General features: G+C 47.6%; 1 protein-coding gene across 33 annotated transcripts; it reads right to left on the bottom strand.

Annotated features, from left to right (window-relative positions):
• Positions 1-5,060: 5,060 nt before the first annotated feature.
• On the bottom strand, positions 5,061-19,299 carry WDR13 (WD repeat domain 13). 33 transcript variants are annotated; one of them, XM_081566862.1, is made up of 10 exons: positions 19,082-19,299; positions 11,267-11,346; positions 10,359-10,565; positions 9,488-9,597; positions 9,239-9,369; positions 8,340-8,647; positions 7,469-7,649; positions 6,998-7,139; positions 5,757-5,875; positions 5,061-5,334 (listed from the first exon to the last, which is right to left on the bottom strand). In XM_081566862.1, the coding sequence occupies exons 1-10, from the start codon at positions 19,194-19,196 to the stop codon at positions 5,150-5,152; spliced, it is 1,578 nt and encodes a 525-aa protein (XP_081422988.1). In that variant the 5' UTR covers positions 19,197-19,299; the 3' UTR covers positions 5,061-5,149. The 33 variants fall into 33 exon arrangements, with proteins under 33 accessions (XP_081422988.1, XP_081422990.1, XP_081422991.1 ...); XM_081566864.1 differs by lacking the exon at positions 19,082-19,299 and adding an exon at positions 18,441-18,544 and having other exon boundaries at positions 10,359-10,599; XM_081566865.1 differs by lacking the exon at positions 19,082-19,299 and adding an exon at positions 18,441-18,544 and having other exon boundaries at positions 8,343-8,647; positions 10,359-10,599.
• Between the last annotated feature and the right edge of the window lie 1,012 nt (positions 19,300-20,311).

Genomic DNA, 20,311 nt, shown 5'->3' with positions numbered 1-20,311 from the left:
TTTCAGGGAGTCTGGAAGTTGGGTATGTGCTAGGCAAGAGGGTGCCTATGTGACCAGCCCCCAGTAGAAACTATGGATGCTTCCCTGGTTGATAATGTTTCACATGTGCTATCACACCTAAGGGAATCAAGGGTGTCCTGTGGAGGCTTGTGCCTCGTCTCCTGTGGACTTGACCCCTGTGTGTCATTTCCCTTTGCTGATTGTGCTCTGTATCTTTTTGCTGTAAAAATCATAGCTATGCATACAACCATATGCTGAGACTGAGAATCCTTCTAGCAAATCACTGATTCTGTGAACAGTCCAGCTCTCTGGACTATCACCACTATCTCATCACCATTTACCTTAAGGTCTGTCAGATGGAACTACCAGGTACAAATGCTTCTGGCTGCAAGTAACCACACTGTCCGGTAACAGTGGCTTGGATGAACAAGAGGTTATTTTCCTCCATCAACAGGATTGCTGGTGTTAGTTCAGCAGCTCAACTATGTTGGGCCAGGCTGGGGTCTCTGTGACTCTGTGGACTGAGCCTGAGGTCTCAAGATGGTAGCTACACTTCCCATTGATGCTGAAGCCAGCAGCCTATGAAGCTAGAGGGAAGGGAGCAACTGGAGCAAGAGCCTCCTTGATATTATGGAACTTTGACATTTTCCGGGTGACTCGGGTCATTGACAAGGGATTTGGGTTATCTGTCTCTCTGCCTATATCCCAAAGTTTCTCTCCTCATTCAGTGCCCAGTAGCTCAGTCATGTCCAACTCTTTGTGACACCATGGACTGTAGCCTGCCTGCCCAACTCCTCTGTCCATGGAATTTCCCGGGCAAGAATACACTCAGGGCTCCTCTCAAATACTGAACATGACTCTGTGGTCTCTGAGCTATTCCAGGCCCTGAATTTGGGCCCTGGGTGGGCTTGGGAGGAGGTGGGGGTGGCCTGGGGTTTCTCTGAGGTGGAAAGAGATTCCTCATCCCCTTCCTCCCACAACAGGAGCCATCACCTCAGCCTTAGGGTCCATGGTTGCTCTGCACTGCCTTGGCACTCTCAACACCTCTGCTCCCTACTTGCAGAAAACAACCAATGCACCAACAGGTGTGGGGCTCACGGAGTGGCTGCCCCAAAGGTGGGGGGAGCCTAGGAACCTCAGCCTCTCTTAGGAGCTGGTGGAGTCCTGCAGACTAAAAGGATGAAACCTCTGTGATAGAAGCCAACATCCCCAACCTTAGCCCCTCTGCTGCCACCACCCCATCACTGCTTGCCTCAACTAATGCAAGTTAGTTGAGGTCCCCTGCTGACTGGTCCCCCTGCTCCCGCTCCCCTGCTTCAGTCTGTTTTCTTCACGGTGCCAGAGGGATCCTCTCATAATGAAGTCAGATCATTCCCCTGCTGTGCTCAAAATCTTCTGGGAACTCACCCCTCACTCAGCAAAAAAGTTCAAGTCCTCACGGTGGCTCCTAAAGCCCTCCAGCACTGGATCTGTCCAACCTCATCTCCTACCAAACCTTGATCCAGCTATACTGGCCTCTATGATGGTCCTTCGGGCACACTCCAGCCTTGGTGCATTTGCACTGCCTTTTCTAAACCTATAATATTCTTCTCCCTCACACACAGTGGCTCTCTCACTTCATTCAGGTATTTGTATAAATTTCACACTGTCAGAGACTCCAGGCTTCCCAGGTGGCTCGGTGGATAAAGAATCCACCTGCAATACAGGAGACGCAGGAGATGAAGGTTCAGTCCCTGGGTCAGGAAGATCCCCTGGAGGAAGGCATGGCAACCAACTCCAGTATTCTTGCCTGGAGAATCCCATGGACAGAAGAGCCTGGAGGGCTACAGTCCATAGGGTTGCAAAGAGTTGGACACAACTGAAGCAACTGAGCACGCACAGAGACCCCAGATAGCCAAAGCAGTCTTGAGAAAGAAAAATGGAGTTGAATTAGGCTCCTGACTTCAAACTATACTACAAAGCTACAGTAATCAAAACATTATGGTACTGGCACAAAAAACAGAAATATAGATCAATGGAACAGTATAGAAAGTCCAGAAAGAAACTTACATGCCTATGGTCAATTAATCCATGACAAAGGAGGCAAGAATATACAATGGAGGAAAGACAGTCTCTTCAATAAGTGCTACTGGGAAAACTGGTCAGTTACATGTAAAAGAATGAAATTAGAACATCCCCTGAAACTATATACAAAAATAAATTAAAAATGGATTATAAACCTAAATGTAAGACCAGATACTATTATAAAACTCTTAAAAGAAAACATAAGCAGAACACTCTTTGACATAAATTGCAGCAATATCTTTTTGGATTCAGCTCCTAGAGTAATGAAAATAAAAATGAAAATAAACAAATGGGACCTAATTAAACTTAAAGGTTTTTTGCACAGCAAAGGAAACCATAAACAAAACAAAAAAGACAATTTTCTCCCACAGAATGGGAGAAAATATTTGCAAATGATGTGATCAACAAGGGATTCATCTCCAAAATATACAAACAGTTCATGTAGCTCAATATCAAAAAAAACAAACAACCCTTGGGATTTCCCTGGGGGTCCAGTGGTTCCACACTTCTCTTGCAGGGGGCATGGGTTCAATCCCTGGTTAGAGAACTAAGATCTAGCATACTGCGTGGTGCAGCCAAACAAAAAACAAACAGGCAAAAATGAGCAGAAGATCTAAATAGACATTCCCCCAAAAAAGACATATAGATGGCCAAAAAAGCACAAGAAAAGATGTTGATCATCACTAATTATTAGTGAAATGCAAATCAAAACTACAATGAGGTATCACCTCACTGCTCAGAATGGCTATTATCAAAAGTCTACAAACAGTAAATGGTGGAGAGGATGTGGCAAAAAGGGAAACCTTCCTACACTGTTGGTGGGAATGTAATTTGGTACAACCACTATGGAGAACAGTATGGAGGTTCCTTAACAAACTAAAAATAGAGCTACCATATGGTCCAGAAATCCCACTCCTGGGCATATGTCCCGAGAAAAACATAATTTGAAAAGATACATGCACGGCAGTGTTCATTGTGGTACTATTTACAATAGCCAAGACATGGAAGCAACCTAAACGTCCATCAAAAGAGGAATGGATAAAAATGTGATACACAGAGTTTCCCTGGTGGTCCAGTGGTTAACAGTTCACCCTGCAATGCAGAGACACCAGTTTGATCCCTGCTCGGGGATGAACCCACATGCCACAGAGCAACTGAGCCCTTATGCCACAACTACGAAGCCCACACTCTATAGAGCCCATGAGCTGCAATTACTGAGCTCACATGCTACAGTTACAGAAGCCCAGGTACCTAGAAGCCCATGCTCTGCAACAAGACAGAAGCCACCACAATGAGAAGCCTGCTGCTGCTGCTGCTGCTAAGTCGCTTCAGTCGTGTCCAACTCTGTGCGACCCCATAGACGGCAGCCCACCAGGCTCCGCCATCCCTGGGATTCTCCAGGCAAGAATACTGGAGTGGGTTGCCATTGCCTTCTCCAGTGCATGAATGGGAAAAGTGAAAGTGAAGTCGCTTAGTCGTGTGCGACTCTTAGCGACCCCATGGACTGCAGCCTACCAGGCTCCTCCGTCCATGGGATTTTCCGGGCAAGAGTACTGGAGTGGGGTGCCATTGCCTTGCACACCACAACAAACAGTAACCCCCACTCGCTCCAACTAAAGAAAGCCAGCCTGCAGCAATGAAGATCCCCATAGCCAAAAAACAAAATACATCTTTTTAAAAAAGATGTGATACATATATACAATGGAATATTACTCAACCATAAAAAAGAATGAAATAATGCCATCTACAGCAACATGGATGGAGCTAGAGATTATCACACTAAGTGAACTCAGAGAAAGATAAATATCATATGATATCTCTTATTTGCAAGATCTAAAAAAAAAAACACAAATGAATTTATTTACAAAATAGAAACAGACTCATAGACTTGGAAATCAAACTTATGGTTACCAAAAGAAAAGGTGGGAAGAAGGAATATTAATAAATTAGGAGTTTGGAATTAACATACATATACTTCTATACATAAAACAGATAACCAAAAAAGACCTACTGTACAGCACAAGGAACTTTGCTCAATATTCTGTCACACCTTACGGAAAAAGAATCTGAAAAAAAATAGATACATGTATATATATAATTGAATCACTTTGCTGTACACCTGAAACTAACACAACATTGTACATCAAACATACTCCAATATAATATAAAATCTAAAAAAATAAATAAAGGTTTTCCTGGTGGTTCAGGGGTCAAGAATCTGCCTGCCAATGCAGGAGACACTGGTTCGATCCCTGGTCCAAGAAGATCCCACATGCCATGGAGCAACTAAGCCCATGGGCCACAACTATTGATCCAGTGCTCTAGAGCCCAGGAGCCACAACTACTGAGCTTACATGCTACAAATACTGAAGCCTGTGAGTCCTAGAGCCTGTGCTCCACAAGAGAAACCACCTCAATGAGAAGTCTGCACACTGCAATGAAGAGTAGCTCCTGCTCTCCGCAACTAGAGAAAAGCCCACATAGCAACGAAGACCCAGCACAGCTAAAAATAAATAAAATTATTTTACAAAATACATAAAAAATAAATTTTACATGGTCAGGAACCTCTGTGATCATGACACCAAAAAGAGCCTAATCCTCCCCACCCTCTTGCAACTCTATCCCCTATCCTTTCTCCTCACAACACTCAACTTTAGCTGACCCCTTGTATATTTTTGTCTATTATCTACCCGACTCCACTAGAATGTAAGCCTCACAATCACAGTGATTTTTGTCAGTTTAGGTCACAGCTGTACCCTCAGTGCCTAGAACAGTTACTGGCATACAGTAGGTGCTCGATAATGTCTCTCCAATGCATCACTGTGTAAAACACGTGAAGTAGTGCCTCTGACATGGCAGATGTTCATAAATGGTTGTCGAATGAATGAATGAATCAATGTCCGAAGGCATGAATGAGGAGGTGAACCTCATCCCATCTTGGGTCCTAGAGCTGCCCTATCCCCCATCTCGCCCCCTGCAGAACTGGAAGCCAGCCATCGGCACAACCATATGAACTTTATTTACAAATACAAGACTGGGGCAGGAGGTGGGTGGGAAGGTGAACAGTAGCAAGGCTGGAAGTCTCCTACTTCTGCTCCCGCCTCCAGACGATAACCATGCCACTAGCGTCGCTCGAAGCCAGCAGGCTCTCATCACAGTTAAAGCTGACATCCAGCACAGGCGCACTGTGGCCCTGCAGCTTGTTGACGGCGGCCTTGGCTGCCCGCTCCACGTCAAAGAAATGCACGCACATGTCCTCACTGCCAGTCACTGCCCAGATGAGAGGAGAGACCATCAGGAGGTGTTGCAGGAGGCAGTAGGGTGCCCTGCGTGTGGAGTCTCTGAGGTGTCTGAGGTGTTGATGGATTTACGTCCAAGGTGTGAGGTCCCAGGGCTGGGGGTCCTAGGGTGTATCAGCCCTAGATGGGAGGTCACCTAGCTGTATTGGTTCTGTGTCCAGAGTGTGAGGTCTCTGTGTTCTTTGTTGGTGGGGGTGAGGAGGGGTCTGTGTCTCAGGCTATGAGGTTTCTGGGCTGTTTGGGGGTCTGTGTTCAAAGTGTGAGGTTGCTGGGAGTTTTTGAAGCCCAGGAAGTCAGGGCATTAGGATATCCTGATATTTGAGCCAGAACAGCACCACCCCTGGTGCCTGCTCCTCCCTGGCCACCCAGACACCCAAACCACATGGGACTCACCCACACAGGCCCCCTGGCGGAAGGACATGAGAGGGCAGAAGATGCTGCGCACAGGGTGTGAGCTCTGCTCAATGGGGAAGGTTCTCTTCAGCTGTAGGGTCCCCTCATTGTCCACCACCCTGAGAGGAGAAGAGTGGGTCAGGGGGGCAGCATCAGCCTTGGGGGGGACAAATGGTGGGCTAGCTTGTGTCCCCACCCCCACACCTAAGCTCCTTTCAAGGTTCATGAAATCCAGTTTTGAGACCACTGCATAAACGTATAAAGCATGGGCTAGAGTGCGATAGTGACTGTTTGGAAGCTGTATCTGTTGATATATGTGGGGAACGTCTGCTGTTTAATTCACTAGTTCCTTTTTCCAAGGATCCCTAAGAGATCCTGGAGTTAGGACACGCACAAAGAGAGGAAATGGCTGACCAAGCTACAGGAACCCTGCACTTTGGAACACCACGTAGCCATTCAAAGGAATGAACCCGAGCTACTCCAGGGAGTCTGGGGCATTTCCACCGCAGTTTGGTAAGGAAAGCTTTCTGGTGTGCAGCCCAGGCTAAGAACCACATTTAGGTGACATAATTGTGTGGAGATAGTAAAACTCCCTGCTTCAAAAAGGAAAAAAAAAAAAAAGGAAAGAAAGAAAGCAGGCCACTGCTCTAAGGGCATGCTAAGTCACTTCAGTCGTGTCCAACTCTTTGCGACCCCATGAATGGTAGCCTGCCAGGCTCCTCTGTCCATGGGATTCTCCAGGCAAGAATACTGGAGTGGATTGCCAGGCCCTCCTCCAGGGGGGTCTTCCCAACCCAGGGATCGAACCGACATTTCTTACATCTCCTGTACTGGCAGGTGGGTTCTTTACCACTAGTGTCACCTGGGAAGCTCTAAGGGGGCTCTAATCCATTTTATGGCTCAGTTTGTTCATCTATAAAATAGACATGATAATAGCACCCACCTCATAGGGTTTTTGGGAGGATTAAATGAGGTGATACGTACAAAGTGGTTTGAACATGGCCTGGCCCCAGTAATTGCTATGAACATGCTAGCTACTGCTATTACTATTACTTCTCCTATTGCATTACAGCTCCTATTGACGTTGCTATTATCATATTATTAGGAGACCAGATCGCCACCCTCAAGGTAGTTAATCTCCACCCTCCACGGCTCAGTCTGCTGGGAAGAGAAGGCTCTCATGCCAGTCTGACAGAGGGGACAGGCTCCCCACCTCCAGGTGGCACAGAAAGGAGACCCACCTGTAGAGGAGCAGCTTGTTGAGGCAAGCGTTGATGAGCAGTGAGGGGTCCCGGGCCTCACGGCTGACCCAGGAACGGGCAGAGATGCTGGTCACAGGGCTGCCCTCGTGCACCACCAGACGCTTGGCTTTGGTCAGCTTCCCTGTGGCAGCAGAGACAGAGAAGGCAGAGGTGAGGGCTAGGGCTGTGCACCGGGAGGGTGGGAGTACGAGCACCTGGATGCAGGCTGGGGGCCTGCCTGCACGTGCTAAGTTGCTTCAGCTGTGTCCAACTCTTTGCGACCCTATGGACTGATCTGCCAGGCTCCTCTGTCCATGGGATTCTCCAGGCAAGAATACTAGAGTGGGTTATCATGCCCTCCTCCAGGGGATCTTCCCAACCAAGGGATGGAACCTGTGTCTCCTGAAGCTCCTGCATTGCAGGCGGATTCTTTACCATTGAGCCACCAGGAAACCCCAGGTGCCTGCCTACCTGTGGCCATGTCAAAGAGGAAGGAGAAAACACTGCCACGGTCATCACCCGCCCAGAGCAGCCGGCCAGGGGCATCAAAGGACAGAGCGAGGACGCGGCCCGTCAGCTTGCTGGAACCACCCTTCACTTTCTTGCCCGTGGAGATGTTCATGACGTGCACATTGTGCTTGGCATTCCCCACCTGTGGGTGAGACCCATACACCATCACCCTGCTCCCAGCTAGTCCTTCCTCGAGGCTGCAGTTGATGGGACTGGCTGATCCCTTGTGCCCTCTCTATAGGAGGGTGGGTCAGTAGACTGCAAGGTGACCCAGGCCGGTAATCCTCCCCAGCTGGTCCTTCTTGCAATCTGACCAGAACAGACAGCTGCTCCCAGAACTAAAGGGAACTGCCTGGTCCTTCTTGGAGTCTTCGACTATCCTAGGACAGCAGCTGCTGCTGCAGCTGAAAGGATCCCAGAGCACAGACCCACGGGGCCAACTCCCCCTACTCCCTGCTCAGGGCTGGGCCAGACTTTTCATTTCCTTCCCCTGCCCTCTGACTCTCTATCCAGGTCAGACCACCAAACAGCTGCCACTGAGACAAGGTTTCCAACCAGTAACCCTGCTCCCCAGCCAGCAACCCCAGCAAGTTGGCAAATGGTAGGACTACTGCTGATGGGGCCGTGATCCTACCCACAGACTGCCCTATCCCCACAGTGAGCCCACCCCAGTCCAAGAACTGAGACCCTAGTCCTGCCTTGTTTCCCTCTGAATCTGGCCAAAGAAGGATGGAGGTGATGGACTAGAGGGGACTCCTTATCCCCATTCCCTGAGACACGCCCTCCCGGCTTGGCATCCCTCCCTTGGTGAGGGGGTGCCCTGGAGCCTGACCACGGTAAGGTTGTTGTTGACCGGCTGGAAGGTGCAGCAGAGCAGTTCAGCGCCGTCAGGGTCAGGGATCTCCCGGATGCAGCGGCCATCCTCAGAGGCCCAGATGCGCATGGTGGCATCAAGGGAGGTGGACACAAGGATGTCATTGGAGAGAGACCAGGCAAAGTCGGAGACCCCGCGGGTGTGGCCCCGCAGCACTCGGAGCACGGTGGGCGGGGCAGGTACCAGCTGGCACAGTGAGATGCTGCCGTCAAGTGAGCAACAGGCCAGGCGGTGCCGGTCATCATTGGCGAAGCGCACCCTGGGGACTGCAAGGCCAAGGAGCCATTTGGAAGAGTCAGCATGCTCACCGAGTGCTTTCATTTATGGAAGCTTCTGACCTGTGAGCTGGGGGCCCGGATCCACTGCACCAGGCACAGTGGCCTCAGTAAAGGGATTCCTTGGCTGAGAAAGAGAGTTGGAACCCAGAAGGCCCTCTGCCAAAAACTCCCTAAATCTTGGCAGGTACCTTATGGACTGTAAATGACTTCTGTAGTGTGAAATGGCTTCCACATCTCAGTTAGCACTTTCTAATTACCAAGGTTTTGGCAGTTTCCAAAACCCACTCTGCCCTTTGCAAGGGGATTTCTCTGCAGCAGAGGCTTTAAGCTCCTTCAAGTGACTCATGACCCCAGAAGCCAAGTGCTCTTTTAAGCTGCTCAGTCCTTTTATGGTAGATAAAGTAACCAAGGCTTGGCAGATCACTTTGCAGAAGACTTTTAGGTTTGCGAAAGGTTTGATGTATGGGAACTGCCCCATCAGAAGTGGGCCCAAGACTCTGCATTCCAGAAAAGGAGGCACTGGGTTGCTGTCAGTTTGGGCAAATGCATGGTGATGGGACCCGCCATCCACTGGCTCACCTGCCTCATCCACGTGCTGGTCAAAAACATGGTACATGCCCGCAAAGGCATAGTTCTCGCTCAGCGATGTATCCCCAGCCATGGCTCGACTTGCTTCTGCCGCTGAGGTGGGCACCACGCTGCCTGGGGGCCTAGACCCCAGTAGGAGTGAGGGGTGAGAGAAGGGAGGTACTAGCATGTGGCCTTTCATTGTCCCGTGGCCCCTCCCCTCCTCACAAACCTCTTCTTTCAGCTGCCCCTGGTGCATACCTGTCCTCGTAGACAGCACGGTTCATCTGTGCTTGCAGTTGGTAGGAGCCTCGGCTGACGGAGCGGCGGTGCCCACGGGCCCCCAGGGCCCGAGGATCATCTTCGAAGTCCTGGCAACAGAGGGTCAGAGTGGGCACACCTTGCAAACAGCCCTCAAGAACCTATAAGGTCTAAAGTCTTCAAAATATATCCAGAACCATGGGAACTTCCTGGCGGTCCAGTGGTTAAGACTCCACATTTCCACTGCAAGGGCGTGGGTTCAATCCCTGGTTGGAGAACTAAGACCCCACATGCCAGAACCAGATTCCTTCTCACCCCTTCCACAGCCACCACTGCTGGCACTCCTGTGGTGGCCTCTGCATTAGTTCCCTTGCTCTTGCCCCACTCAGCAGATATTCAACAAATGTTCTTTGAACAAAGAATGAACACTTTTCCACCAGAAAACCACTTGATTTAGTCTCTTGCCTCATTCAAGTCTCAGCTCAATTGTCACCTCCTCAGAGAGGCCTTCCCTGATCATCTCCATTAGAAACAGCTTTTTTCTGTCCCCCACACCAGTCCCGTTTCATTCCCCAAGTCTGCTTTATTTTTCCACGTTAGCACTCCTCACTACAAGCCATGGTAGTTATTCACTTGTTTATCTGGTTTGCTATGTTTATTGACCTATTTATCTCATGTATTGCCTGTTAATCAACCTATTTATCTTATTTGTATTTGTTGATTTATATCATACTTTATCTCTTTTTGCCTTCTGCTCATCCTAAGAACCTAGAACAGTGCCTGGCACATAGCAGGTGCTTGACAAGTCTGTTGAATGAACAAATATGGATGCAGGTAGTACACATGGCAGGTGGCATGGGGAGGAGCTCACCTCCATGCGGTCAAGGGTAGTGCGGCTGCTGCGGACGATGCTGTTGCTATAGGCACGAGCACTGCCTGGCTCAGAGAGAGGCCCGTAACGCTGGCCCAGCAGCTGCCCACGCAGCCTCAGGTACTGCCGACGCAATGCTGGAGGGTGCCCAGCTTTGGCATTCTCTCGCAGTAGCTGGCTGCGCCGTCGGATATATTGCGTCCGAAACTGTGGAAACGTTGGTGTGCGGTACGCGTTGTACCTGCGATGGCAGGAGGCAAGGCGGGCAGCAGGCACAGGACAGAGGGAGTCAATCAACTCAAGGGATAGGGAAGGAGAATGAGGTGTGTGTCAGGATGGCAAGTGGTCAGAAGTGGTGATGGGGGTCTCTCTGGTGCTGTAATGAGGGTGAGTCCACAATAGTAATGGGCAAGGCAAGAAGGTCCGTGTGGGTACAATGGAGGCAGTCTGCAATTTTGCTGGAAGTGGTATGGGGTGACCGAGTCAGTGTAGACAATGGTAGGGGCCAATCTGACATGGTGTGGGAGTTAATGTGGGCAATGTTGGGGGTCAGTATGGGATGGAGACTGGGTCAGACTGGGGAAATGATGGTGGTAAGAGAAGTCTGGAGGCAAAAGTGGGAACAGGATGTCACCAGCCTGGGCTCTATCACCCCCTCCCAAGGCTCTAATACCAGACGCTTTGCGCATGCCCACATGTGACTGCATTCTCCTAGCATGCTCTTTAACGACCCTCTCTGGCCAGTCATTCTCTCGGCGGGCAAGCCCCACACGCTACTACTGCACATGCTCACCTCCGGCAAGCCCATTAAGCCGCAAAAGGCAAGTTCTCTGCCCAGCCTCATTTATTGCCACTGCGCATGCACCACAATAACTTCCGCTCCCACGAGCTCCGACCCCACGCCTCACCTCGCGTCTACTGCTAAGACCTGCTGCCACACCGCGGCCATTCCCTGGCCTCCTCTTCCGGCGTGTCCGCCCGCGGGAGCCTGCAGGACAAGGGCCTGGAATGTCAGCATCTCAAGTGAAGCGATCTAGTTCCGCCCCTTCCGCCAGGCGATCGTTGCCATAGTCACAGAGTCCCTCCAGTCCACGATGTCGCGAAATCCCACCCGACTGTTAGCATGGTCACCACCCCAGTCCTGCCCTTCCCAGGAAGCGCCTGGGTGACTCATAGTGGCGATTCATATCTGACCCCGCCCTTCCCGGTCACCATAGCAACACCCCTCCCCCACCTAGTAATCCTTGTCGGCACTCCCCAACCATCTTGCCCCCGCCCACCCCATGCGTTCCCTTCCCGAGTCCAAGAGCAGGACCCGGGATCAGGGACCACCTCCGGGTCTGCCTCCCGCTCTTGAGGCTCCCGGGGCGGCCCTGAAACCAGTGTCACCCTTCTCTCCTCTCTCTCTCTCTCTCTCACAGGCTCCAGCAAGATGGCCGCCTGCTGCCAGGAAGAGCCGCCGAGCGCGGAGCAAGTCGATAGGAATCCTCCCCAGGGCGTGGGAGAACCACGCAGGCGCATTAAGGAACAGGCGCTTTTGGCACAAGGATGGAGGCTCCGCCCTTTTAAGGTCTATTCACCCCAGTCCCCAATGGCATTTAGGTACACAAGAACAGTGTCCAGGGAGGACGGGGACAGGGCGAGTATGCGAATTACCCACTAAAAATCAGAAATATTACTTTGAAAAAAGACTTTCTTTTGAAGAGTGGCATAAGCTGCTTTTCAGCAGTACAATCTTCACCAAGCAAGATTAGAAGTGCAGAATAAAAAATAGTCACACATGCAGAGGCCCCTAGAAAGTTCTCCAATTCTTAGGTGACTGATGGGCCTTCAGACACGCCCAGAGTAAGAAGAGTACTTTGTCTGTGATGGAGTGGCAGGGTGGGCTTGGATACTCCCAGGAAGCATGGTCTGGGCATCTCTAGAGATGGGATATAATTATGAACTACAAATTTTGGGGTTTGGATCCCAGGAGGCCACCTAAATCATCCTTATTTCAACTCCAACAGGAAGTTGCATCTATATTCATCTTAAAGTGATCAGGTTGTACAGTGTATGGAGTTGGACTACAATGTTTAGTAACTTCCTGTTGTTGTTCAGTCGCTCAGTCGTGTCCAACTCTTTGCGACTGTATGGACTGCAGCACTTAAGGCTTCCCTGTCCTTTGCCATCTCCTAGAGCTTGCTCAAGCTCATGTCCATCGAGTTGGTGATGCCATCCAACCATCTCGTCCTTTATCATCTGCTTCTCCTCCTGCCTTCAATCTTTCCCAGGATTAGCCTCTTTTCTAATGAGTTGGCTCATCGCACCAGGTGGCCAAACTATTGGAGCTTCAGCTTCAGCATCAGTCCTTCCAATGAATATTCAGGGTTGATTTCCTTTAGGGTTGACTGGTTTGATCTCCTTGCAGTCCAAGGGACTCTCAAGAGTCTTCTGTAACACCACAGTTCAAAAGCATCAATTCTTTGGTGCTCAGGCTTCTTTATGGTCCAACTCTCACATCCACACATGACTACTGGAAAAAACCATAGCTTTGACTAGAGGGACCTTTGTATGGTAATGTCTCTGCTATTTAATATGCTGTCTAGGTTTGTCATAGCTTTTCTTCCAAGGAGCAAGCCTATGTAACGGCTTAACAGATCTTAACTGATACAGTTCTCAAAAATGTTGTTCAGATTATTGTTTGTTATAAAAATAGTGTTATTTTCACACTATTTATATAATACAATAACCTGAACAGTGTTTTTTAAAGCAACCTTAAATGAGACAGAGCCAAAAACATATTGCCCTTTGTGTTCTAACAACCTCCCTTGTCCATGTAACTAAGCTATGGGTGGTCTTTTCAGGATGTTGAACACCATTTTGTTTCATGATTGCTAAAGAATAAACTATTTCGCTGCACAAACGTGTAACCACTAACATTTATTGGACAACATGCTAGATACTGTTTAAGGTGATTTATATGTATTAATCCACTTAATCCTAATAACTGAATGTTGTGGGTCCCTTTACTATCCCTATTTTACAGCTGAGGAAACCTGAAGCCCAAGGGTGACATTTTGTTGCACCAGACCGCTATTTGTGGCCAGCATTGGGTTTACAGTTGGCCCTTGAACAACACAGGTTTGAACTGTGTGGGCCCACTTATATGTGGATTTTTTTTTCAAAAAATATTACAGCATTATGTCATCTGTGCTTGGTTGAATCCATAGATGTATAACTGTGGATACAGAGGACCAATTATGGGACTTGAGCATCTATGGATTTTATTATCCATGGCAGGTCCCGGAACCCATCTCCCATGGACACTCCTGATGAACAACTGTAATTGCCAGTTCTTTTTTTTTTTTTTTTGCCATAAAGGATGATACAACCAATGCCTTTCCCATTCTCCTTGACCCTCCCTGGACAGAACTCCACACCTTCGTCCCACCATTCAGCTTCTGTAGGAATGCTGTGGGAAGAAATCACAGGAGAGTCAGGGATAGCAAGGAGATCTACTGTCTCCCTGCCAGAATTGTTTTGTTCTTGTTGTTTTTATAATTCATGTTAAAATTTCAAAAATTTAGAACTTCATTCGTGATACTATATAAAACAACCTAACTACAGGGTTGTTATAAATATGAATTAGCTATTTATGTGCAAAACATGTCTATAAGGACACCAGTTGTGAGAACATTGCTGTCATTCCAGGAAGTAGTACAGTACTTTTCAGAAGGCACTACAACCTGGCCACTGCCACAGTCTCTGACAACTATGTGGTTTTGGGCTTAACCTCTTTGTGACTCATTCTCCTTATCTGAAAATAAAAACTGCCTCATAGAGTTAGTGAGAGGACCAAATGAGTTAATATTTGTAAAGCTTAGACAAGCATCTGGAACAGAGAATATATCCACTAAATGTTGATTACTGTTAGTTGTTTTAAAAACCTTTTCCCAATAAACAGATCCATCTGCCAGAGGTAAATCTGATGCAAAAACAACAAGAATTAGAATGACCTTGATTATATCTTGCATTTATCTGCTCTGCATTTTTTTCCATTTTTGTTTTTAAACATTTACACACTGATACTAGATAAAAGGGGGCTTCACTGGTGGCTCAGCAGTAAAGAATCTGGCTGTGACACAGGAGGCGTGAGTTCAGTCCCTGAGTAGGGACGATCCCCTGGAGGACGGCATGGCAACCCACTCCAGTATTCTTGCCTGGAAAATTCCATGGACAGAGGAGCCTGGTGGGCTACAGTCCATAGGCTTGCAGAGTCAGGCATGACTAAAGCGACTGAGCATGCATGCACTAGATTAAAAATTGGTTTTGAGGGGCTTCCCTGGTGGTATATTGGATAAGAATCCACCTGTCAATGCAGGGAACATGGATTTGATCCCTGGTCTGGGAAGATTCAACGTGCTGTGGAGCAAATAAGCCCATGTGCCGCAATTGCTGAGACCACATGCCCTAGAGCCTGAGCTCCACAAGAGAAGCCACCACAGTGAGAAGCCTGCACACTGCAAATAGAGAGTAGTCCTTACTTGCCGCAACTAGAGAAAGCCTGTGCAGCAACGAAGACCCAACGCAGCCATAAATAAATTAATTAATTTTTAAAATGGGTTTTGAACAACAAGCTGGTGATAGAAGGCACTTTCAGTTTGTTGGGAGCTTGGAGAGAAAGGGGCAGAATTTATGTACATGAATGGCAGGCAGGTCAGTGGGTGGGGAAAGAATGATCTAGGGCCTGGGGTTATCAAGTCACCAGAAGCAGCTCCTGGAGGTTGTGAGTGACCTTGGTTACAATCATGACATTTAAAAAAGCTCAAGTCCAGGGTGGACCACAAGTCTCACCCACTCTAACAGAATCTGGGGCTATTTCACTGTCAGAGTGACAGTTGAGGGTCCTAGCTGAAAGGAGAAACAAAAACAGTTGGACAGAAAAGACAGGTAAGCCAGAGCTGTTTGAAGGTAACACCACATCACAAGAGTAACTTAAGTAATGGCAGAAACAAGCAAGGGCCATGTCTTTTTTGGACTCCTTTCTTCATGTGCCTCTTGCCTATTTGGCCCCCAGAGTTTATAACGGCAAAGGCGAGCACTGGACCACAGTGGTTGTGCTGGCTTCTCATTACACATGAATGAGATGAAACCTGAAGTTGGGCCTTATCCTCAGGAACTAACAGGAACATGATTTGAGGGAAAGCCTAGGTGGCTGGGGGGTGACAAGAGTGTGCTGAGAATCAAAGCCAGAGAATGAAATAGGAAGACCATGGAGATGACGTGTAACTGCATGTAGACCCTGAGTTCTTATTCTCTTATCTCATCCCTGAGGTTTCTTCCTAAATTGGACAAGTGGGGGTTGGGACACAAAATCATAATTTAAATTTTACCATTTCCTGATGGGAAAATATTTACCTCTGAAGACAAAGTTCTCACAATCGCCGAAGTCTTAATGGTGATAACTCCCAATGCCTGAGTCAGAAACCAGATTCCTATGCTTGGGAAAAGTCTCACAGACCACTTGAGCAGCCTCTAGCAAAATTCCATAGCCAGCTTTCCATCAAATAATTATCAAGCCCCTACTAGGTGCCAGGCACTGGAAAAATAGCAGTAACTGAGATAACTGGTCCCCACTCGCATGAAGCTGCCATTCTAGCTAGAAAGATAAGTGATAAATAAGATCATTTTTCAAATTGGTTTTTACTATCATTAAAATAGTAGTTTGGTTAGCATTGATGAGCAGTGGGGGAAGGAGGAAGGAGTGAGAAATAAATTTAAGCTGGTCACAACACTAAATCAACTACGCTTCAATAAAATTTTAAAAATAAAATGACCAAAAAAGTTAAGCTGGAACCTGAATGAAAAAGCAGCCAGATACATGAAGCTCTAGACAACGAATGTGTGGATAAAGCCAGTGAGGCCAGGCAGTGACTGATTCAGAGGAGAAATCACTTTACGGGGCTAGAACTGGAGTCACTCTGCTCTTACGATCTCAATTCCCTTTACCCAGTGGTGATTCGGGGCCAGACTGGGGACCTGAACAAGCCTGGACCCAGGATTTGGTACCTCAATCTCAGGTGATAGAGCTACATGGGCACAGCCATTGATTTGTCCCACTTTTTTCTGTTAATACACTCACCTACATCTGGTTGCTTTTCAAATATTAAGCCATTCTTGCTTGGTTTTGGTGATAGCCTGCATTTACCAAGCTCTTACAACATCCATCTTATAGAACTGTCACAACAGCCCTAATGAGGTGCAACGTTTAGCCCCACTTTGAAGATGAGGAAAGTGAACCCTTGGATGGGTTTACTGCCCATGGCCACAGATGTAGAAAACATTAGAGCTAGCATTTGGAAGCAGGCAGGAAAGAGAACTGGACTAAGTTTCTTACCCAGGATACCACAAAGCACCACCCCCCTGGTAACCAGCCAGCAGTGTTGACAACAGCATCCCATCCCTCTCTACCTCTCTGTATGTCCCCCATCCCCACTCCCATGCTGCTGCTGCTGCTGCTAAGTAACTTCAGTCGTGTCTGACTCTATGCGACCCCACAGACGGCACCCCACCAGGCTCTGCCATCCCTGAGATTCTCCAGACAAGAACATTGGAGTGGGCTGCCACTTCCTTCTCCAATGCATGAAAGTGAAAAGTGAAAGTGAAGTCGCTCAGTCGTGTCCAACTCTTCGCAACCCCATGGACTGCAGCCTACCAGGCTCCTCCGTCCATGGGAATTTCCAGGCAAGAGTACTGGAGTGGGTTGCCACTGCCTTTTCTGACCCCCACCCCCATATCAAGTCCCAAATCAGTTTCTACTCCTCTCTCTCTTCTGATCTTCTGCACTGGTAGATCAAGCATGAAATCTACAACAGCTTCCAACTGCTGTGAGAAGCTGACCTTTTAGGCCTCCTCCCCAACTTCATCCTGTGTTGCTCTTACTCTTATCTGGTTATGCTCCAGTTACACTGGCTTTCTCAATTTAAAATTGCACAAATTGTTCCTGAGATCTAGAACACTCTCTTCTGTGCATGCAAACACTTCTACTCATCCTACATTAATATTACTGATAGCAAGCACTTTGTGCCAGACACTGTTCCAAATATTTTATGCAGAAAACCTTTTTTAATACAACAACCCTCTGAAGTTGGTACTATTATTATCACATGTCACAGATCAGGAAATGGAGGCAAAAAGATGAAGTAATCTGCCCAAGACAGCATAGCCAGTAAGCGATGGAGTTGGATTTACACCCAGGCCACCTGGCTCCACAATCCTTGCTCTTAACCACTACACTAACACCAATTCCCAAGTTACTTTGTGTGAGGTCCTCCAGTGTGGATTCATAACAATTTCTTTCTCTCATCCCACCCCTTCTGTTTGATCTCTCAGCAAGTCCTGTCAGTTCTACCTTCAAAACATATCCAGAATCTAACCTCTCCTCTCCACGTCCACTGCTGCCACCACCATTGCTGGCTCAGACTACTATGGTGGCCTCCTCACTGCTTCCGCCCTTGCTCTCTTCCCCAAGCCTGTCCTCCCAGTAGTCAGAGGATCCTGTTACAATCCAAGGCAGCCCACGGCCCTCCTCTGCTCAGACCCCTGCTCCATCTCTCTGAGAAAAGGTCAAAGTCCTCCCTGTGGCCAAGGCGGCCCTACAGGACCAGGCTCCATCACCTCTCAGAACTTACCTCCTGCCACTTGCCCCCTTGCTCACTCTGTTATGGCTGCATTGACCTTCTTGCTGTTCCTCACACACACCAAGCAAGCTCCCACCTCAGGGCCTTTGTGTGTGCCTGCTTTTTCATCTGCCTCTAATTCTCCTCTTCCAGATGCCAAGAAAAGGCAAGGCTGAGATATTTGGCTGGTAAGGAAATGTGTCCTCATTCAATTCAGATGTTTGCTACTTACATAGATAGTAGAAGTGAGAAGAGCCACAGATGCCAGCTCATGTCCCTTATACAGGGTAACGCAGAAACAAAAAAGGGGCCAGATGACCGCAGCATGAATGGTAGGACACTGTGGTGCCAAGAAGTTAGTGCATACTAAGCAGTTCTATAACCTTAAATCAGGGGAGAGAAAGAACAGAAAGCCTCATACCTCATCAGAACCTTGGAAGACGAGAAACCGTCTCATGGCAGCCTCCTTGGTAGACAGGGAGGTTAGTGAGAAATGGCCTTGTAGCCTCTTGTGCTCTGTGTTCCGAGGATCACAGGGCGTTCTGCCAATACTTAGATGAGCTTGCCTACGTGGCCTATGTGGAGACGTGCTACGCAGTCAGAGTGCCATGCAGAACCATTCCCCTACCATTCTCCAATTTCATCTCCAGTGTAAGGTCGCTTCCTCTGAGTCACCTTCCCTAAACAATCTTGTGTTAAGACCCCATCAATCTTCATTCCCTCTGCTTTATTCTCAACACTTGCCACTTTCTAGCATTACATCACATACCAATTTATTACTTTATTATCCATAAACCCCAATATGTGATTCCTAAGCAAAGAAATTTGTCATAGCTGTTGCCGTGTTCCTACAATTAGTATCTGGCACACATAATAAACACTTGCCAAAATTTACTAACTACACCTAACTACCAGACACTGGTAGGTGTTTCTCATATCTGGACTCATTCATTGGGGATAATCCCCATCTTACCACTGAGAAGACAGGTTTCTAAGAGGTCCTGGGTTTTGAAAGAAGGCAGGAAGAACCTGTAGTGCTAGGCAAAGGAATGGTCCACCTACCTGGAGAAGTCAGAGGGGTCCTGAGAGCTGGTATTGGGGAAGGGGAGCAGGAAGGGGTTCTAGGACCAGTATCTTGTGTTTTTTGCTTTTGCTTTTTGGCTGCGCTGCATCCCATGCAGGATCTTAGTTCTCCAATGAGGGATCAAACCCATGCCCCCTGCAGTGGAAGTGCAGAGTCCTAACCACTGGACTGCCAGGGAACTTCCTAGGACCGGTATCTGGAAAATATTAATGTCAGATGTAAAGAAATAGAAGCTAGCATTTCAGGGTTTCTTTAGGCTCTTGGAATAGAGATGACTGTAACTATTCAGAAGGCTTTGGGGAACAGGGCAGTCCAACAGAAAATAGCTGACAGTCATCCACTTCCCACACCGATGTGAAGGTCTTACAAACCACACCACTCAGTTTTCTTTTGAACTTTTTATTATGGAAAATATCAAACTCACAATGCATTGATTTAATGTACTCCCATGTACCTATCACCCAGTTTCCACAATTTTAAACACACTGCATTTTCTAAACTGAAGGTTCCATAAGCATGAGTGGTTTGAAGCCAAACGTCTTTGTTAAAATACAACAAACTAGGAAACATCAGGACATTTTGCACATTTAACTCATTAAAACTTTCTTCCACTTAAATAAGACACATGGCTGGACTGTATTCCTCCCTCTCCAAAATATACATTTTTTAACACAAAATGTACTTTTTAAATGCAAAGTTTAAAATAGAGACTGCAAGTTCTGTGCTTGAACAACTATTAAGTAGAAAGAGTAAAGAAAACTTCCTGAGTTTTACTTTAAGGAAGCTTAAAATTGAATTTAGAACAGCATATTAGAAATGTTTATGCATGGGGCGATGGGATGACCCAGAGGGATGGGATGGGGAGGGAGGTGGGTGGAGGGTCCGGGAGGGGGAGCATGTGTAGACCCATGGCTGATTCGTGTCAGTGTGTGGCAAGCACTATTACAATATTGTAAAGTGATTGGCCCCCAACTAAAATAAATAAATTTATTTTAAAAAGAAAAAAAAGAAATGTTTATGCAGAACATACTACACACTGTTTTCAATTTAGAAGCCTTAACTTTGTGCTTTCATTGGTATGTTAAAATCCACATCCCATAGACTCTAGTGTAGTTCTCCATAACCAAACGCAAGCATTTCTGCAGTATATTGTATGCATATTCACACTGAATGAGAAAAACAAAGACTATGAAAAACTTCAGGTCTTG

The sequence above is a fragment of the Giraffa tippelskirchi genome, chromosome X (assembly GCF_054371585.1).
Source record: "Giraffa tippelskirchi isolate mGirTip1 chromosome X, T2T-mGirTip1v1.2.pri, whole genome shotgun sequence".
Classification (NCBI taxonomy): domain Eukaryota; kingdom Metazoa; phylum Chordata; class Mammalia; order Artiodactyla; family Giraffidae; genus Giraffa; species Giraffa tippelskirchi.
Note: the sequence above shows the minus strand (reverse complement) of the source record. Positions and strands in the feature narration are given on the sequence as shown.